This window comes from Panthera pardus, unplaced genomic scaffold (genome assembly GCF_024362965.1).
Source record: "Panthera pardus isolate Hobbes unplaced genomic scaffold, ASM2436296v1 HiC_scaffold_3, whole genome shotgun sequence".
NCBI lineage: Eukaryota > Metazoa > Chordata > Mammalia > Carnivora > Felidae > Panthera > Panthera pardus.
In genome coordinates, this window is record NW_026526876.1 from 55,039,378 (window position 1) to 55,055,093 (window position 15,716).

The following is a 15,716-nucleotide window of genomic DNA, read 5'->3' on the forward strand; positions in this document are numbered from 1 at the left end:
CTTGTAAGCCATGCTCAGCTGGAGGGACCTCACATCAGTGAGGATTCTTATTTGCAAGCAACAGACATCCAGCCTTGACTAATTTAAATAAAAAGCCCATCTATTTAAAAGTAACCCACAGACTCTCCCAGAGGGTTGGGGACTCCACAGACAGGAGCAACGCCCCAAACAAAGACAGACACCTCCAGCTTGTATTTCCAATATTCCTATCATAGCCGCTGCCCCACTGGCTCTGTCATTGCCACTGCCTCTGTCCTTGTAGGTCCATGCTTATTTGCATCGCTAACTCCCACTTCAAAGTCTGGGTTACTGGCCTTGCCCAATCTTCCAGGAAGGATGGGAAAGTGAGGACTTGACCTTTCCAGCTTCCACAGGGAGGGAAGGACTCATTTATATAAATTGGGAGATCTCCCAAATTCAGGAAGAGCCTTAAGCAGTTGGGTGGCCAAGAGGAGTGACAGATGTCCACAACATACTATCCTGAAGGCACCTGGGGGAAGACTGCCAGCTCCTGGGAACCAGGAACTGGGTCTTTTGTCCCCAGTGCCCTCCTGGCATGCTGCCTGGCCCGTAGGAAGGGGTGGAGTGAATGTTTGCTGAACTAATGCATGGTCTGTCAGCCAGGGAGTGACGTGAGCAGACTTCATCAGAGGAGCCAATCGCCCCCAAGTCCAGCAGGAGGTGAGGGGGACTTGGGCTGAGGCCAGGGGAGCGGGCACTGGAGAGCTGTGTTTGCAAACACCTACCTTCTCGTCCCCCACAAACCTCTCATGTGACTGGGGGAGCTTGATTTCCCACCAAATGGAATCCTGCCTCCTTCTGACCTCTTTCTCTTCAAATTCCCACCCTCCTCCCTACCTTCGCTCTCAGCTAATGACTCCCTTTTACTTCAGGGAGAAAAGAAACCTGGGAGGCTAACTCCATCATCTTGTCATTTGAACATATGGGATTCCCTCCTGTTGCGTCCTGAGAGGTAGTCCTTCAGCGCTGCTCTGGGTCTGTTGCTTTGGCCCCCTCACTCCTATTGCCTCAGTTTTTGTTCCTCTCTCTCCTCCTGAATCATGCCTACAAGCATGCAAACAGGCTCTAGTTTCTTCTCTCTTCAAAAAACAAACACCTGGGGCACCTGGGTGGCTCAGTCTGTTGAGCATCCGACTTTGGCTCAGGTCATGATCTTATGGTTTGTCATGATCTTATGGTTTGTCGGTTCGAGCCCTGCGTCAGGCTCTGCTGAGTCTGCTTGGGATTCTCTCTCCCTCTCTCTCTCTCTCTGCCCCTCCCTCCCCCTCATTCAAAATAAACAATAAGTTTTAGGGGCACCTGGGTGGTTCAGTCAGCTGGGCATCAGACTTTGGGTCAGGTCATGATCGCACCATTTGTGAGTTTGAGCCCCACGTCGGGTTCTCTGCTGTCAGCACAGAGCCTGCTTCTGATTCTCTCTCCGCACCACCCCGCCCCTCCCCCACTCATGCTCCCCCCTCCCCCGCCAAATCAATAAACTTTAAACAACAACAACTTCCCAGGACCCCACGCCCCTCCAGGTGCTGCCCTGTTTCTCTGCCCCCTTCATAGCCAAGTTTCTGAATGAGTGGCCTCTGGGTGCTCCCTGACATCCCCACCCCACCCCAGTATTCTTCCCTATCCATCTGAGGACAGGCTGGGCCATGTGACTGACGTGAGTAGGAGTGCTATGTCCTGCTTGAAACCAAACGCAGTAGTTGGCCATGTCCTCTGTCCCCACTGCCACGAGACAGGCAGGGTTCTGGGCAGAGGATGTGTTCTCTGCCCAGATCCCTGAGCAGAGCCCCTGCTGTCCCACCTGAGCCAGAAACCAGCCTCTGTTGTGAGCCACTGAGACCCTCCCCCCAAAGGCCTCTTGTGTCCTAACTTGTCCTGACTGACACAGTGCAGTCTCCCCACAGATTCCTCCCACTCTAGTATGTACTCTGTCCCGAACTTTCTCCCAGAAAGGAACTTTCTGGCATTACCAATCACCCCCATGTTGCCAGAGGACCGCACCTCTCTGTCCTCACGTAAACACTCACAGCCTTCCTCTCAGCAGAGGCCACCTTTCTTCTTGAAACACTCTCGGCTTCGGTCACACCGCATGCCCCGGCTTTCCTTTGACGCCACGGGCCATGCCTTCTTTACATTCTAGAACCGTGTTCCTGGAGGCCTCCATCCTGTATCTCCTCTCTTGACTCTCACAGGTGACCTCATCCATTCCCACAGATTTGAATACAATCTCTAGGCCCATGAGTCCCAAGAGTGCTTCTCGCCTCTGGGCTCCAGTTGGACATCCAGCTGCCACCAGCTGAATGTCTCTGGAAGTCTCCTCAGACTTTGTGTATCCTCAATGGAGCTCCTGTTGGCCCCTACCCCTGCTTTCCCAGGCTCCTCCAGTCTCACTGTACCCTCATCCTCTGGACCCACTTACTGTCCCTCACACTGGTCCCCCGTGTGTCCGGCCAGTTCTGCATCCTAGACATTTCTCCTTCTGTCCACTGCTCTCTGACTCCATGGCCTCGCCCCCTTCAGGCCCCCCACATCTCTCACGGATGACAACCGCAGGCTTCTCTGCCCCTCCTCTGGCTCCCCTCTAATCCATGCTCCAATAGCAGCCCTCCCCCCCCCCCCCCCCCCCCCCGCCCAAGTTCTATCATATTGCTCCCACTTCAGGCTCTTCGGTGGCTGCTTGCCACACCCAGAATTAGATCCAAACTCTTCAACTGAAGCTTTCAAGGCCCTCCAAAGCCTGCCTGTTGCCTTTCTAACGGCATCTCCTGCCCTTCCCTTCTTCTCTCATCTATACCAAGTTTGGTCCTGTCCCAGGGCCTTTGCACCTGCTGTTCCCTCTGTTCTTTGGCTCCTTCGTTTCCTTTAGGTTTCAGCTCAGGTGTCCCTGCTCAGGGAGGCCCTTCATGAGCACACAAGCGAATGTCAGCCTCCTCCCCTCCCATTTGTCTCCGTCTTAACTCCCTCATTGTGTCCACAGTGTCAACTACCCTTTGTCCGTTTGGGCTTGTCTGTTTCCTTTTGCTTAATCATCTCCCAGCTAGAACGTGTAGGTTCCGTGTATGTTCCGTGAGGGAAAGGGCTGGATCCTACTATTGCAGCACCAAGCACAGAGCTGTTGTCAAATGAATGAAGAAGTCAGGGGACAGATCCAGAACAGGGTGATCCACAGCCCGGATGTGAGTTCTGAATGCCTTTCTTTCACTGCCAGCGAGGAAAGGGTGGCTGTTCTGGGAACTAGGAACGAAGGCTCCTGGAAGAGACTTCTGCGCCTGCTTTGCAAAGGCTGGGTCCCATCTCCTGTTTTGTGTCACCCAGTGCCAGGGCCTTCAGGATTTGGTAGATCCCCACCCCTACTCTCTCTCCCTCACCTCCCTTCAGTGTCCCCCAGGCAGGCAATAGACACTTGCCCCTGGGGACAGTCCCATCCCCACAGAAGTTCACCTGCCCCACCAAATACACCTAAGATACCACTCCAGTTTCGGTGAGCCTGTCTGGTGCAGGTGGGTCCACAGTTTGCTGTGGTTTGGGAGGGAAGGAAGGTAGCCTCCAGGGTTTGGAGGGAGGAGGCACGACGCAGACCCTTCTCAAAACCTCCTGGGAAAAGCTGGCTCTCAGAGGCCCTTGGCCTTCTGCCTTGAGCTGCCACTGCCCAGATTCTGGGGCTCCCAAACTGAGGAGCAAATCTGAGTAACAGAGGACACATGTTATGAGCCCCAGAGGGACTTCCCGAGGTAAAGGCAGAACCCACATACCCTGGGCATTCTGCACAGAGCTGGCAGCTCCAGCTGGGGAGGGATGGGCTGGGAGAAAGGCCAAAGTAGAGGGGTCAAGATCCCATACCCACCCGCTGTGTCCTGGGGACAGCCAAGGCCTGGCAGGGAACTTGAACCTGGGTCTGAGCCTCGACCCGGTGTCCCATCTCGCAGGTCCCTCTGCCAGGCTTCTGGGGCCCGAGAACACCAGGGTGGGTGTGGTGAAGTCCAGAGTCCGCTGGGGGTTGGGGAGAGCACACAGTCCTCCCCCTCACAAATGCCTCCTCTACAGCTCGCCCTGGGCTACAGTTCAGGGGCACAGCCTACCCGAGTGTTTCCAACACCCAATAAAGCAGGTGCTCTGCCTCCCAGTTCCCGGACTAAGAAACTGAGGCTTTGGAAGCTTAGTGACCTGTCCGAGGTGGCCCAGCTGAAATGTCTCTCGGTGGGGCTGCTCCCAAGGCCAGGCAGTACCAGGGTACCCGCCCCCCCCAGGGAGGCACCCCACATCGAGAAGGTGGCAAACACAGCAAGGCAAAGATGGGGAGCCTGGTTGCTCCAGTGAGGCCTCCTGAGAGCGCGGCAGCCCAGTTAGCGTGGCATCCCAGCCGGACCTGTGCAGGGGGCTAGCCACGGCAGATGGAAGCCAAGGACTGTTCCAGTAAGGGGCCGCCCGCTTCCCAGCCAGGAGTGATCCCAGAGTAAGGATGTAATGCAGCACGTCAGGAGGAGAGCGGGAGCTAAAGGCAAAGCAAGAGTGAGTGCCGAGATAAGACGGGGATATCACAGACCCGGGCCCTCTCTCTGGACCGGAGCTCAGGGATGCTGCAGGATGAAAGGGCCCAGGCTGCCAGCCCGTTGGTGGCGTCCAGAGACAAACATATGCTTGCATACACACATGCGCCTACGCAAATGCTGTGAACACGTGCACACCTGGCCGTGTACACACACAGGTAAACGCACAGAAGCACACATGTGCATAGGCGTGCTCAAACCCATGTGCACACATGTACGCATGCTCTGTCTAGGCCCAGGCCTGCCTCCGGGGCTGCAGGCACTAGACCTGAGGTGTGGGTGTGGGTGCCTGGAGAACATTCCTGCTTCATACCTGCCTGCTTGTCCCCTCCCCTGCCTGTGCCCAGAGATTTTTTTTTTTTTTTTGTGGGGCGGGGGGTGGTGCAATTTGGCCCTAGGTAGGGTGACTGACTTGTGCTGGTTTGTTTGGGACTTTACGGTTTTAGCACTGAAAATCCGGAGTCCTGGGCAAAGCCGCATTGATCACCTGCCCCACGTGTTGGACAGGCCTGATGTGTATGTGCCCCTGCAGAGTGCTCCCCACCATCTGTCCCCTTGTGATCGCCCAAGGGCCCTCCAGAGAAAGCCAAGGCCCAATCTACTCTTATTAGAGACCTCAGTACTGAAACCACTATGTTTATTGAGCACCTACTATGAGCCAGGCCCTTGGCCTAGGGTTTTCTTCTTCTTCTTTTTTTTAATGTTTACTGATTTTTGAGAGAGAGAGAGGGATGGGCAGAGAGAGAGGGAGATACAGAATCCAAAGGAGGCTCCAGGCTCTGAGCTGTCAGCACAGAGTCCTACACGGGGCTTGAACTCACAGATGGTGAGATCCAGACCTGAGCGAACTCTGACGCCCAACCGACTGAGCCACCCAGGAGCCCCGTAGGGTTTTCTTCTTAAAAGAAACACATAGCAGGGCTCCTGGGTGGTTCAGTTGGCTAAGCATCCGACTTTGGCTCGGGTCATGATCTCAAGGTCTGTGGGTTCAAGCCCTGTGTCGGGCTCTGTGCTGACAGCTCAGAGCCTGGAGCCTGTTTCAGATTCTATGTCTCCCCCTCTCTCTCTCTGCCCCTCCCCTGCTCACTCTCTGTCTCTCTCAAAAATAAATAAGTAAATTAATAAATAAATAAACATACATGAAAGAAAGAAAGAAAGAAAGAAAGAAAGAAAGAAAGAAAGAAAGAAAAACATGACTGTACTAGGCACCGTTTTAGGCCCTAGGGCACAGCAGGGAACATACCAGACAAAATCACTGTCAGTGGGAGGGGACAGAAAAGGAACAAGAGAAATAAATAAATGATGTACTTTATTAGAAGAGCATAAATGTTAGGGAGGAAAATTAAACTGAAGGAGACCATTTAAAATAGGCTGCTGGGGATGTGCCTGGGTGGCTCAGTCAGTTGAGCAATCCACTTGATTTCACCTTGGGTGGTGATCCCAGGGTCGTGGGATCAAGCTCCGTATCAGGCTCCAGGCTGAGCATGGAACCTTCTTGGGATTCTCTCTCTTCCTCTCTCTCTCTCTCTCCCTCTACGCTTCTCCCCCTCTCCCCAGCTTGTGGTGTCTCTCTCTAAAAAAATGTAAAAAATAAATAAGACAGGCTGCTAAGGAAGGCCTGACCGAGAAAGTGACTCTGTGAGAGACCCCAATGTTGGGGTGAGGGCAGGGGCCCCACGGGTATCCTGGAGCATGGGCAGTGCTCCAGAAGGAGAGAGCAGCAAAAGGCTGGAGGCAGGACGCGCCCAGCACGTGAAAAGAGGGAGAAGAAAAGGCTGGGGGAGGGAGGAGAGGTGGCGGCCAGGGCCCCAGTGAGGACTAGAAGGTCTTACTGAGCACGATGGGGCCAAGGGGGTTTGATCAGAGGCGCCACGTGCTCTGACTCAGACTTCCGCTGCTGTGTCAGTGGAGATGTAGGGGCAGGGGTGGGAGCCCGGGGACCACGCAGGAGACTATGGCGATGGGCCAGGCAAGAGATGATGGCGGCCCAGGCTGGGGTGGTGGCCGGGAGACGAGGGTGGGTTCTGGGTATGTCCTGAAGCTGAGCCCACAGGGCTTCCGGCAGACTGGGTATGAGGTGAGAGAGAGGAGTCGGCGTGACTCTGAGGTTCTCGTCCGAGCTGCCAGAATGAAGGAGCCGCCTTCACCTGAGACGGAGAAGATGCGCGTGGAGGAGGCCTGGGGGGCCGGGGAATGGCGGCTCACCTTCGGACAGATTGCGTGGGATGGACGGAGAGATGGGGAGGCAGGTGGATTACAGGCATCTGCAGCGGGAGCTGCGGAGGGAAGCCCTGCTCTGCCCAGGCTGGCTGCCTCGTCTCCGGGGCTGGGCCGGGCGGGGGCGCTATAGGAAGTGGCCTGCACTTGGGTGCGGCATGCAGGGACAGTGCCAAGTGGCCTGGGGCGCCAGTCGCTCTGTGAGCACAGCCAGCCTGGCCCTAGGCTGTTATCTGACCGGCAGAGCCATTTGGTTAGCATCGATTGGCTTAGAGAGGAGCAGCTGGCAAGGCCCGAGCAGGAGGGAGGGGATGCCTGGCCCTGTGCAGAGGGAGGGTGGGCTGCGGAGCCGGAAGGATGGGCCACATGGCTGACAAGTCTCTGAGGCTCAGAGAGCCCCTAGGGACCTGCCTGGGGGCCTTGGGGGGATTCCAGTCCATGGGGCTGTCCCTGCGGGGGTGTTGACAGAGGTGGCCGCTTTGGTGCCAGCAGGTTGCAGACTCAGGTCAGGGGGAGGTCTGATGAGGTCTGACTCAGGTCAGATGAGGCTGCCCTGGCTGCCCCATGCAACTTGGAGCTCCTGGATTTGAGGTCAGGGGCGTGAGGCCTGCTCTACCACCTCTTCGCCAGCTGTGTGGCCTTGGCCAGCGGGCCACTTCTCTGCGGGTGCCTCATTTCCTCTGCAGTGGTGTGGTAGTATGGGGCTTCCATGTAAAGAACCTGGTGCATGTTTAGGAGTGGGTCCTCATTGGTTAGCTCCCTTCCTGGGGGGAAGCTGAGGACCCCTGCCATTCTAGACACTTCTAGACATCTGGCGTGGGACGGGAGCAGGGGTCCTGTCAGTGCTGGTTCCAATGGGGACCTCTCTGGCCTCCCCAGGCCTGGGTTTCCCCAGCCTAGGCTGGTGTTACAGCTTCTTTGGGATCTCTGGCTACTTGGGGGCTGATTGAGGGTGACTGGGGTAAGATGTGGGCACACTGCCTGTTTCCATACCTCAGTGCTTTTGTACACACTGTGCCTTCTTCCTGTTATGCCCTTCCCACCCACCCCGCTAGGTCCAGCCCCACAGGGACATGCATAAGCACATCTGGGGCTGCCGAATAGACTGGGTGAGGTGCTGACCATGCTCAGGCCACTCACCCGCTGCCCAGCGGGTGAAGGGTTTTGGGGTTTGCAGGAAGGAGAACTTGTAAACAATAGAATCTCTACTGTGTATCCTCTATACTGGCAGGGGAGCAGAGGGCTTAGTGGAGGAGGTGGTGTAGGGGCGGCAGGGACGTTCCCTGAGCTTCTTACACACACACACACACACACACACACACACCTTAGCACCTGCTCTGGGCCCCGGCACCTGGTCAGACTGCCAGGTATTGTGAGACCTCCTATCTGCTAATGAACCCAGGAGGACTCACCCCGGCTCATCCCTGGGCTCCTCCTTGCCCTATCACATTGGACATTCCAGGACTTGAGGCAAATATTGAATGGAGGAAGGAGTGAATGAGGCAGAGGAGCCTCAGGTGAGCTCAGATGGGGGAGGGGGGAGGGGGCGGGCAGGAGCTTTGGGAGTCCGGGTGCATGCCCCTGGAGGAGAGCTGAAGGAGGAGAGCCTGAGGAAGGGGGAGCCCAGCCTGGCTTTCTTCAGCCCCCTCAGGCAGAGCAACCCCTGCCGCACCCAGGAGGGGGCTGAGGAAGCAGATGGGAGGGGGCGCAAGGCTCCTCCTCAGACACTTACATGGCTGCTAATTTGCAGTCTTAAAATGCACGGCAAAGGCACCGGCCTCGGTGTTAGTACATTAATCAGGCAATCAGTGGGTTGGGGCTCCCACCAGCACACGGAGGGGGCACAGGAGAAGCTGTAGCTCCTGCCTGGAAAGAAACCCAGCAGGGTGATGATCCAGACCCGGGGCACCTGCCGCCTCAGGCAGGGGTGCCAGAGGTGGGTGAGCTTGTCTGGGAGGGCTAGTCTGGGGCCTTGGAGATGTGACCAGCTTCCGGGGTGGAGAAGCAGACTCAGCTGAGACCCACCCCAGCACCCAGTGGAAGGGGGCAGGGGTAGTGCAAGGGCAGCTTCCCTGGCCTGGGTCCCTGGCATCTGGGCAGTACTGAAGGATGGAGAGCAGCTCCAAGTGTTGGCCGGGGCCCCTGCCTCCTTCTGGGACCCTCTGGGAGGAAGGGAATGGGTGGCTCCTGCCCTGGGTCCTGCATTTACCCAACACACCTGCCAAAGTGTGTTCACAAGCTGGCCGTTCTGCCCCGGCCTGGATTTTTGGGCATTTGGCTTTTCCCCGAAATGGGGATCTCCGCCTGGTTTCCCTGTACCCCAACATTCCCTGGGGCACCTGTCTAAGGAAAGGGTGTGGCTCTCCATGGGGTCCCCCAGCTTTTCTGGGGACATTTGAGAGAACCCCAGCCCAGGGGCCTCACAGAGACATAGCCACAACAGCAGGGAGAAGGGTCGTCTGCCCCCATCAGGTCAGGGGGCAGGAGAACCCCTTACGACCACACAGTAATTCTGAGGATCAGAGCATCGCAAGCAGAAGCACTTTGTAAACTTCATAAGCTGCACAAATGTCGAGTGGTATTAGTGCTGAGCCTGCCACAGCTTATCCCTGCCCCCACAGTGAGTGTCCCTCTGCTGCCAGACTTCAGGAAAAGCCTCTTTCTTTGCAGTCTCACCCCCCGCCCCCAGAGTCTGGTGTGGCAGTGTGTGTCCCACAACCACAGGTGCATGGCCGTGGCCTGGTCCCTTTCAGCACAGTGAGCACTGTGATCGCCCCACCGAGCGGCAGGGCAGGGGCCACTTCCCTGGGGCAGGGTCCCTGGGAGACAGCAGCCTGGCCAGGGGTAAGGAGTGCGAGCTGAGAGTAGGGAAAGGGAGTGTCAGTCTCTGTGGAAGGTGCAGACAGTGTGAGTTGGGCCTTCATCCCAGCCCTGGCTTTCGGTGGCTCGAGGCATCGGGCAGGCTCCCCGAGAGTCAGCTGAAGCTTGGGGTCCAGGCTCCTGTCCCTCCCTGTCCACACTCTTGCTTCCCCCTGCGGGGCTGGGACACCCCCTGCCAGACCAAGGTGGGGAGTGGGGGGGCCTGGAGGTCAGACCCGAGCCTCCACGTGGGGCAGGCTAGCATAGCGATCATCTCCTACCCACGTTACAGAGAGGGAAACTGAGGCTGCGGAGGCACCAGCCTCAGGCTTAGCCTGCAGGCTGTGCAATGGTCGTGGTGACTGAAGACACTGCAGGAGCCACATGGAGCACAGGAGCCCAGCCCAGGAAGGTTCCTCACAGCTGCACTGCCACCGCCACCACTGCCACCGAGGTCATAATTGCTCTGAAATCGCAACCGAACCCAATTATGCAAAAACAAAATTATATGCGATGATTTTTATGTTGGAAACGTTTGGTGGAAGCCGGGTGATTACAGGGGGACGGGAAGCAGCTGCCACTCTCTGGGAGCCCATAACTCCCAACAGCTGGGAACTGTCACTTATTTACGATGCCATTTCTGCCAGGAACGAGGGGGTGGTGGCTAGGCCTGCCTGAGCCTGACCATCAGACTAGGGCAGCAGCAGGGCCTCAGAGCCTGGCCTAGTGGCCCCTGTGAGGCTGGGAGTGGGGCGGGTCTGAGATCGGCCGGGAGGGCAGGTTCTTTCTACATGCTCTGGGCATCGCTGATGGCAGCAAGACTCGGCTGAGCTGCCGGCAGCCCTGACCTCTCCCCAGAGGCCCGGCTGGCCAAGCTGGAAGGGACGGGCAAGAGGCCAACCCAGGCGGGGATGAGGTGGCTGCCGGGCCCTGCAGGGTGGGGCTCTACCAGCCTGGAGCCTGTCTTTCCCACGCCGGCGCGCCTGCCGGGCAGCCTGGGGCAGCTGCGACCCTGGAAAAAGGCAGGTAATGATGATCGTCCATAATGAGGCTGCTCCGATAATGAGCACGGGGCTATTATCCGACCACAGGCTGGACACATCCGAAAATAAATTATTTTAAGGATCCATTAACGAATGCCTAATTAATGCCCAATTAGAGGGAAGCTACAGAGGAAATGCTCGGGACAGTCGAGAGGCGAGGCCTGGTTTGCAGCCACAGCCTGGGAGTTTAGGTGGGGAGAGGGGAGAGGCCAGAAGGTGGACCTGATGGGGGGCAGCAGATAGCTCCTGGCGGGGGGTGGGGGGGGTGCAGAGCCTGGCCACCATGATGCCTCCCCCAGTCCACACACATGGGTCCTCTTAGTACATCCTCATGGCGCTGGAGGGGACAACTAGTATTATTTAGAAACCGAGGCCCAGAGAGTTTGTCACATATTTGAGGATGCGGGAGGCATGGTAAATGAGACCTCTTTTGAGATGAACTTTGGTATCGTGCATGCATGCTTGCCTTGTTATTGAGAATAAATACAGAGACTCCTCAGGCCTCTGTATGTTCACTTTGCTAGACCCGGAGTCTGCCCCACTATCTGTTCATGTGGATAACAGCGAGTGAGTGACAGAGCTGGAACAGGAACCAGAGGCTGGCTTCTGTGGCCTGGGGTTGTGACCCCCACCCCCCACCCCCCGCAGGGCTGACAGAGCCTGAGGGGGCAGGACTAAGGATGGCGGGCAGCCCAGGCTGGGGAATAGAACCCCCAGTACAGGTGCAGGGCCCAAGTGTTATCTCACGCCAGGTGCGGGCCTGGCTTGGGCTTGAGCCCTGCCTTCCTCCCATCTGGAGCCTCCCCCAGTGGACTGCCGTCCCAGACTGCCGAGTTCGGCGCAGGCCAGGCCAGAGCCTGGCCTGGGAGGGTGGCACACCCACCAGCCCCGCACCCCGTCTGTCCCCCGCGTCCCCCGGCCGACCCTGACCTGGCTGTGCTCTGTCTCCCCGCCAGGGTGCTGTGTGGAACTGTTGCTGCTGCTGCTAGCCGGGGAGCTGCCCCTGGGCGGCGGCTGCCCGCGGGACTGCGTGTGCTACCCGGCACCCATGACGGTCAGCTGCCAGGCGCACAACTTTGCCGCCATCCCCGAGGGCATCCCAGAGGATAGCGAACGCATCTTCCTGCAGAACAATCGCATCACCCTCCTCCAGCAGGGCCACTTCAGCCCCGCTATGGTCACCCTGTGGATCTACTCCAACAACATCACCTACATTGACCCCAACACCTTCGAGGGCTTCGTGCACCTGGAGGAGCTGGACCTTGGCGACAACCGGCAGCTGCGGACGCTGGCCCCGGAGACCTTCCAGGGCCTGGTGAAGCTCCACGCCCTCTACCTCTATAAGTGCGGGCTCAGTGCCCTGCCGGCAGGCATATTCAGCGGCCTGCACAGCCTGCAGTACCTCTACCTGCAGGACAATCACATCGAGTACCTCCAGGACGACATCTTCGTGGACCTGGTCAACCTCAGCCACCTGTTTCTCCATGGCAACAAGCTGTGGAGCCTGGGCCAGGACACCTTCCGGGGGCTGGTGAACCTGGACCGGCTCCTGCTGCACGAGAACCAGCTGCGGTGGGTCCACCACAAGGCTTTCCACGACCTCCGCAGGCTGACCACCCTCTTTCTCTTCAACAACAGTCTCTCCGAGCTGCAGGGCGACTGCTTGGCGCCCCTGGCCGCCCTGGAGTTCCTCCGCCTCAACGGGAATGCTTGGGACTGCGGCTGCCGGGCGCACTCCCTGTGGGAATGGCTGCGGAGGTTCCGCGGCTCCAGCTCTGCTGTCCCCTGTGTGTCCCCCGAGTCACGGCAAGGCCAGGACCTGAAGCTGCTGAGGGCCGAGGACTTCCGGAACTGCACGGGGCCGGCGTCCCCGCACCAGATCAAGTCACACACGCTCACCACCACCGACAGGGCCGCCCGCAAGGAACACTACCCGCCCCACGGCCCCGCCAGGGACAAGGGCCACCCGCACGGCCATCTGCCGGGCTCCCGGCCGGGCTACAGGAAGCCCGGCAAGAACTGCACCAGCCACAGGAATCGCAACCAGGTGTCCAAGGCAGGCGCCGGGAAGCAGACCCCCGAGCTGCAGGACTACGCCCCCGACTACCAGCACAAGTTCAGCTTTGACATCATGCCCACAGCGCGGCCCAAGCGGAAGGGCAAGTGTGCCCGCAGGACCCCCATCCGTGCCCCCAGCGGGGTGCAGCAGGCCTCCTCGGGCCGTGCCCTGGGAGCCTCGCTCCTGGCCTGGATACTGGGGCTGGTGGTCACTCTCCGCTGAGGACCTGAGGCCCCAGCACCCAGCACTGCCAATGTCCACCAAGGAACAGAATTTCTTTTCTTTTTTTTAACAAGCGGAGGATCTGCTGGGTTTCAGGCAAAGGCTGGTAAAGCCTTTGGCTGCTGTCTGGGCCCTGCCCGGTGGATTATAAACCCAAAGTGTACAGCCCCAAGTGGGAAGGGATTGGCGCATCACACCCTGCTGTCCCGGCCAGGCCCTGCCAAGCACCCATGGACAGCACCCATCCAGCAAGGCGGTTAAAGCACGCAAAGCGAATCCTTCATTAGCAACCATGGGACGGTGCCCCACAGGAGCTGGGCTCTGTGGAATCCCGGTCATTGGAGAGGTCTGAAGGGCCCCCTGCCACTCCTGGAGGAAGCAGGACTCAGGAGAACAGACGAGGCTCACCCAAGAGGCTGGGTCCACCAGCCACCTGGGAGCACAGGAGCAGGTGGCATTTTGGCTCTTGCCTGAGGCCGCGTAGTCAGCCTGCCCTAAATCCAACCCTCAGTCCCTCCCTCGGGGGTAAGGCCTCATTCCTGACGTCTCAGGCTACCCTGGCAGACCCAGGCCTAGCTGCTGGGCTCCAAGAACCAATTACCAAAGGAAAGATCATCAGAGGCTGAAATTTAGAACTGCGTCAAGTGCAGTGAGGCTCTCACAGGAGGTGCAGTTTTATAACTACGTCCACTTATATATACACACTCTCTACATATATATACACACAAATGCACAGCCCCGCCCCCCGCCCCACTCCCCTACCAGACTGTATGTCTTCTCATGTTTATAAACTATACGGAAAACTATTATCTGTTGAACTAAGGATTGTATTGGCGATTTCTAGCAAGAAAAGAGTCACAGGATTTTTTGTCTAGAATCCCAACCTGGCAACAACAGTCACCGTGTAACCTGGGCTTGCCAGGGCCTAGGGCAAAGAGTCAGTGGGAGGGGCCAGGGAGAAGGGGAGGCAGCAAGAATCACTTCAGGGGACCAATCTTCTTAGATGTTCAGAGCATCACCTTGTTTTTATATGCAACACAAGTCCGGCTGCCGCCCCAGAGCATCCCATAACCCCCACCGTACTAGCTAGCTGTTGTCGTCAGGGCGAGAAGTGAGAAGCAGCTCATTGGACATCAGGGAGCCAGGCCCGGGGGCCGGGCTTGATGGAGAAGGGGAAGGAAGGGACTTTGGGTCTCTTTTGCTGACGGGCAGGAAGCATCCACAGTGTTAGCCCAACAGGCTGGACAGTGTCGTCAGCCTAGCGTTTTGCCAGCAACGGTCTGGACAGGCCAGGGAGACTCTGGGCATGAGCCCAGGCCTCCAACATGGCTCAGCTGCTGAATTTTTCCTTGAGGCTCTTTGATGGCCATCCCAGCAAGGGTCCTGTATAGGTGGCAGGAGGGAAAGCATCAGGTGGCCTTAGCAGAAGGGGGACAAGAGGGCATTTCAAGAACCATCTCAGGCACTTCTGCATAACGGAGGCCCCATCCCTCCTGGCCCTTCTGAAGATGCCCAGAGACGGGCAGAGGTTGGGGGGGGGCCAGACTCAGGGGTCAGGAATGGGGACGTGCAGGGAGTGGAGCAGGCAAGCCCAAATAGGGGACAGTGGCTCTGGTCAAGTCTGGCCACGCTGCCGGCCAGGGCCCCTGGAGACACAATCTCCTTTGAGCTTCCCACAAACCTGAATTCCCCACCAGAGAGGATGTGTGTGAGGAACAAGAAACACTGAATCCAATTAAGAGAGAAAAATAATAATAATAAAATTTCTCTTGGACAAGAAGCCTGTTTCTCATTTCCTAACCCTGCATTCCTGAAATGGTGGCAGATCCCAGATTTTGGTGGGGTGGGCGAGGCTGGCCGGGCACAGCACGTTTGTTGGTGGGAGGAGCCGTGTGGGGCAGGGGCACACTGACTCACTGGGATGCACACGTGCACACGCGTGCGAGCGCACACACACACACACACACACACACACACGCTTGTTCTCTGTTCCATGGTCCTTCCCTCGCCCTCACAGACATGACTCACTTCCTACACTCTGGCTGCGCTGGGTCAGCCCAATCTCTGTGGCTCTCCCTGGAGCAGGCAGGTCCTGGATCCTTCCTGGCCTGTGCCCAAGAGCCTCACCTGCGGCACCTGAGCTGTTGACTGTTCGGGGGCTCAGGAGTGCCTGGAAGGGAGCTGCCAGTTCCCGGGGCCCACTGGGGTTTCCAGGAGGCTAGGGACCAACCCAGACGGCAGCAGACAGGGTCTGGAGGCTGTCCCTGCCTCTCTTGCTTCAGAGAAAGGAGGCAGTTCTCCAGATAAAGAGGGGAGGGCTGTGTTTTCAGGCCTGGCTGAACAAATCTTCCTCAGTCCAAAGCTGGAAACATGCACTAAAGGGAGTTCGGTGACGGCAGAACAAATCGTCCGCTCTCCAGTGGCCTGCCTGCTCTTACCCAGGCCGGTGTCAGGGCCCAGCTGTCCCTTGGAACCCGAGGATGTTGTTATTTCGTTGACTTCATTTCCAACTTTAGACAGCAAGGCCCTCAGTGGGAAAATCGAGTCCGAGCACTTTATTAATTTTTTTTTTTTTCAAGACTTAGTCCTGTAATATGAAAGCGAAATGTCAGTACGAGAAATGCTAATGTTTTTTAAATGATCCACTTCTGTCAAGTGCAGCACGGTCTCTGGTTGCCGACTGTTGTTACAGACAAGGCAGAGGGGCCCAGGACGCCAGGTACATTTTTAGCAGCTTTCTCCTCTAAGAGG

The 15,716-nt window shown here is 57.6% G+C and overlaps 1 protein-coding gene across 1 annotated transcript in view; it reads left to right on the forward strand.

The window, feature by feature from the left end:
* Nucleotides 1-14,745, forward strand: part of RTN4RL1 (reticulon 4 receptor like 1) — a 72,742-nt gene extending 57,997 nt beyond the window's left edge. The window contains exon 2 of the mRNA XM_053892495.1: nt 11,641-14,745. Within this exon, the coding sequence (XP_053748470.1) occupies nt 11,641-12,965 (1,325 nt within the window). The 3' untranslated portion in view covers nt 12,966-14,745. The remainder of the gene's footprint in view (nt 1-11,640) is intronic.
* Nucleotides 14,746-15,716: the final 971 nt, after the last annotated feature.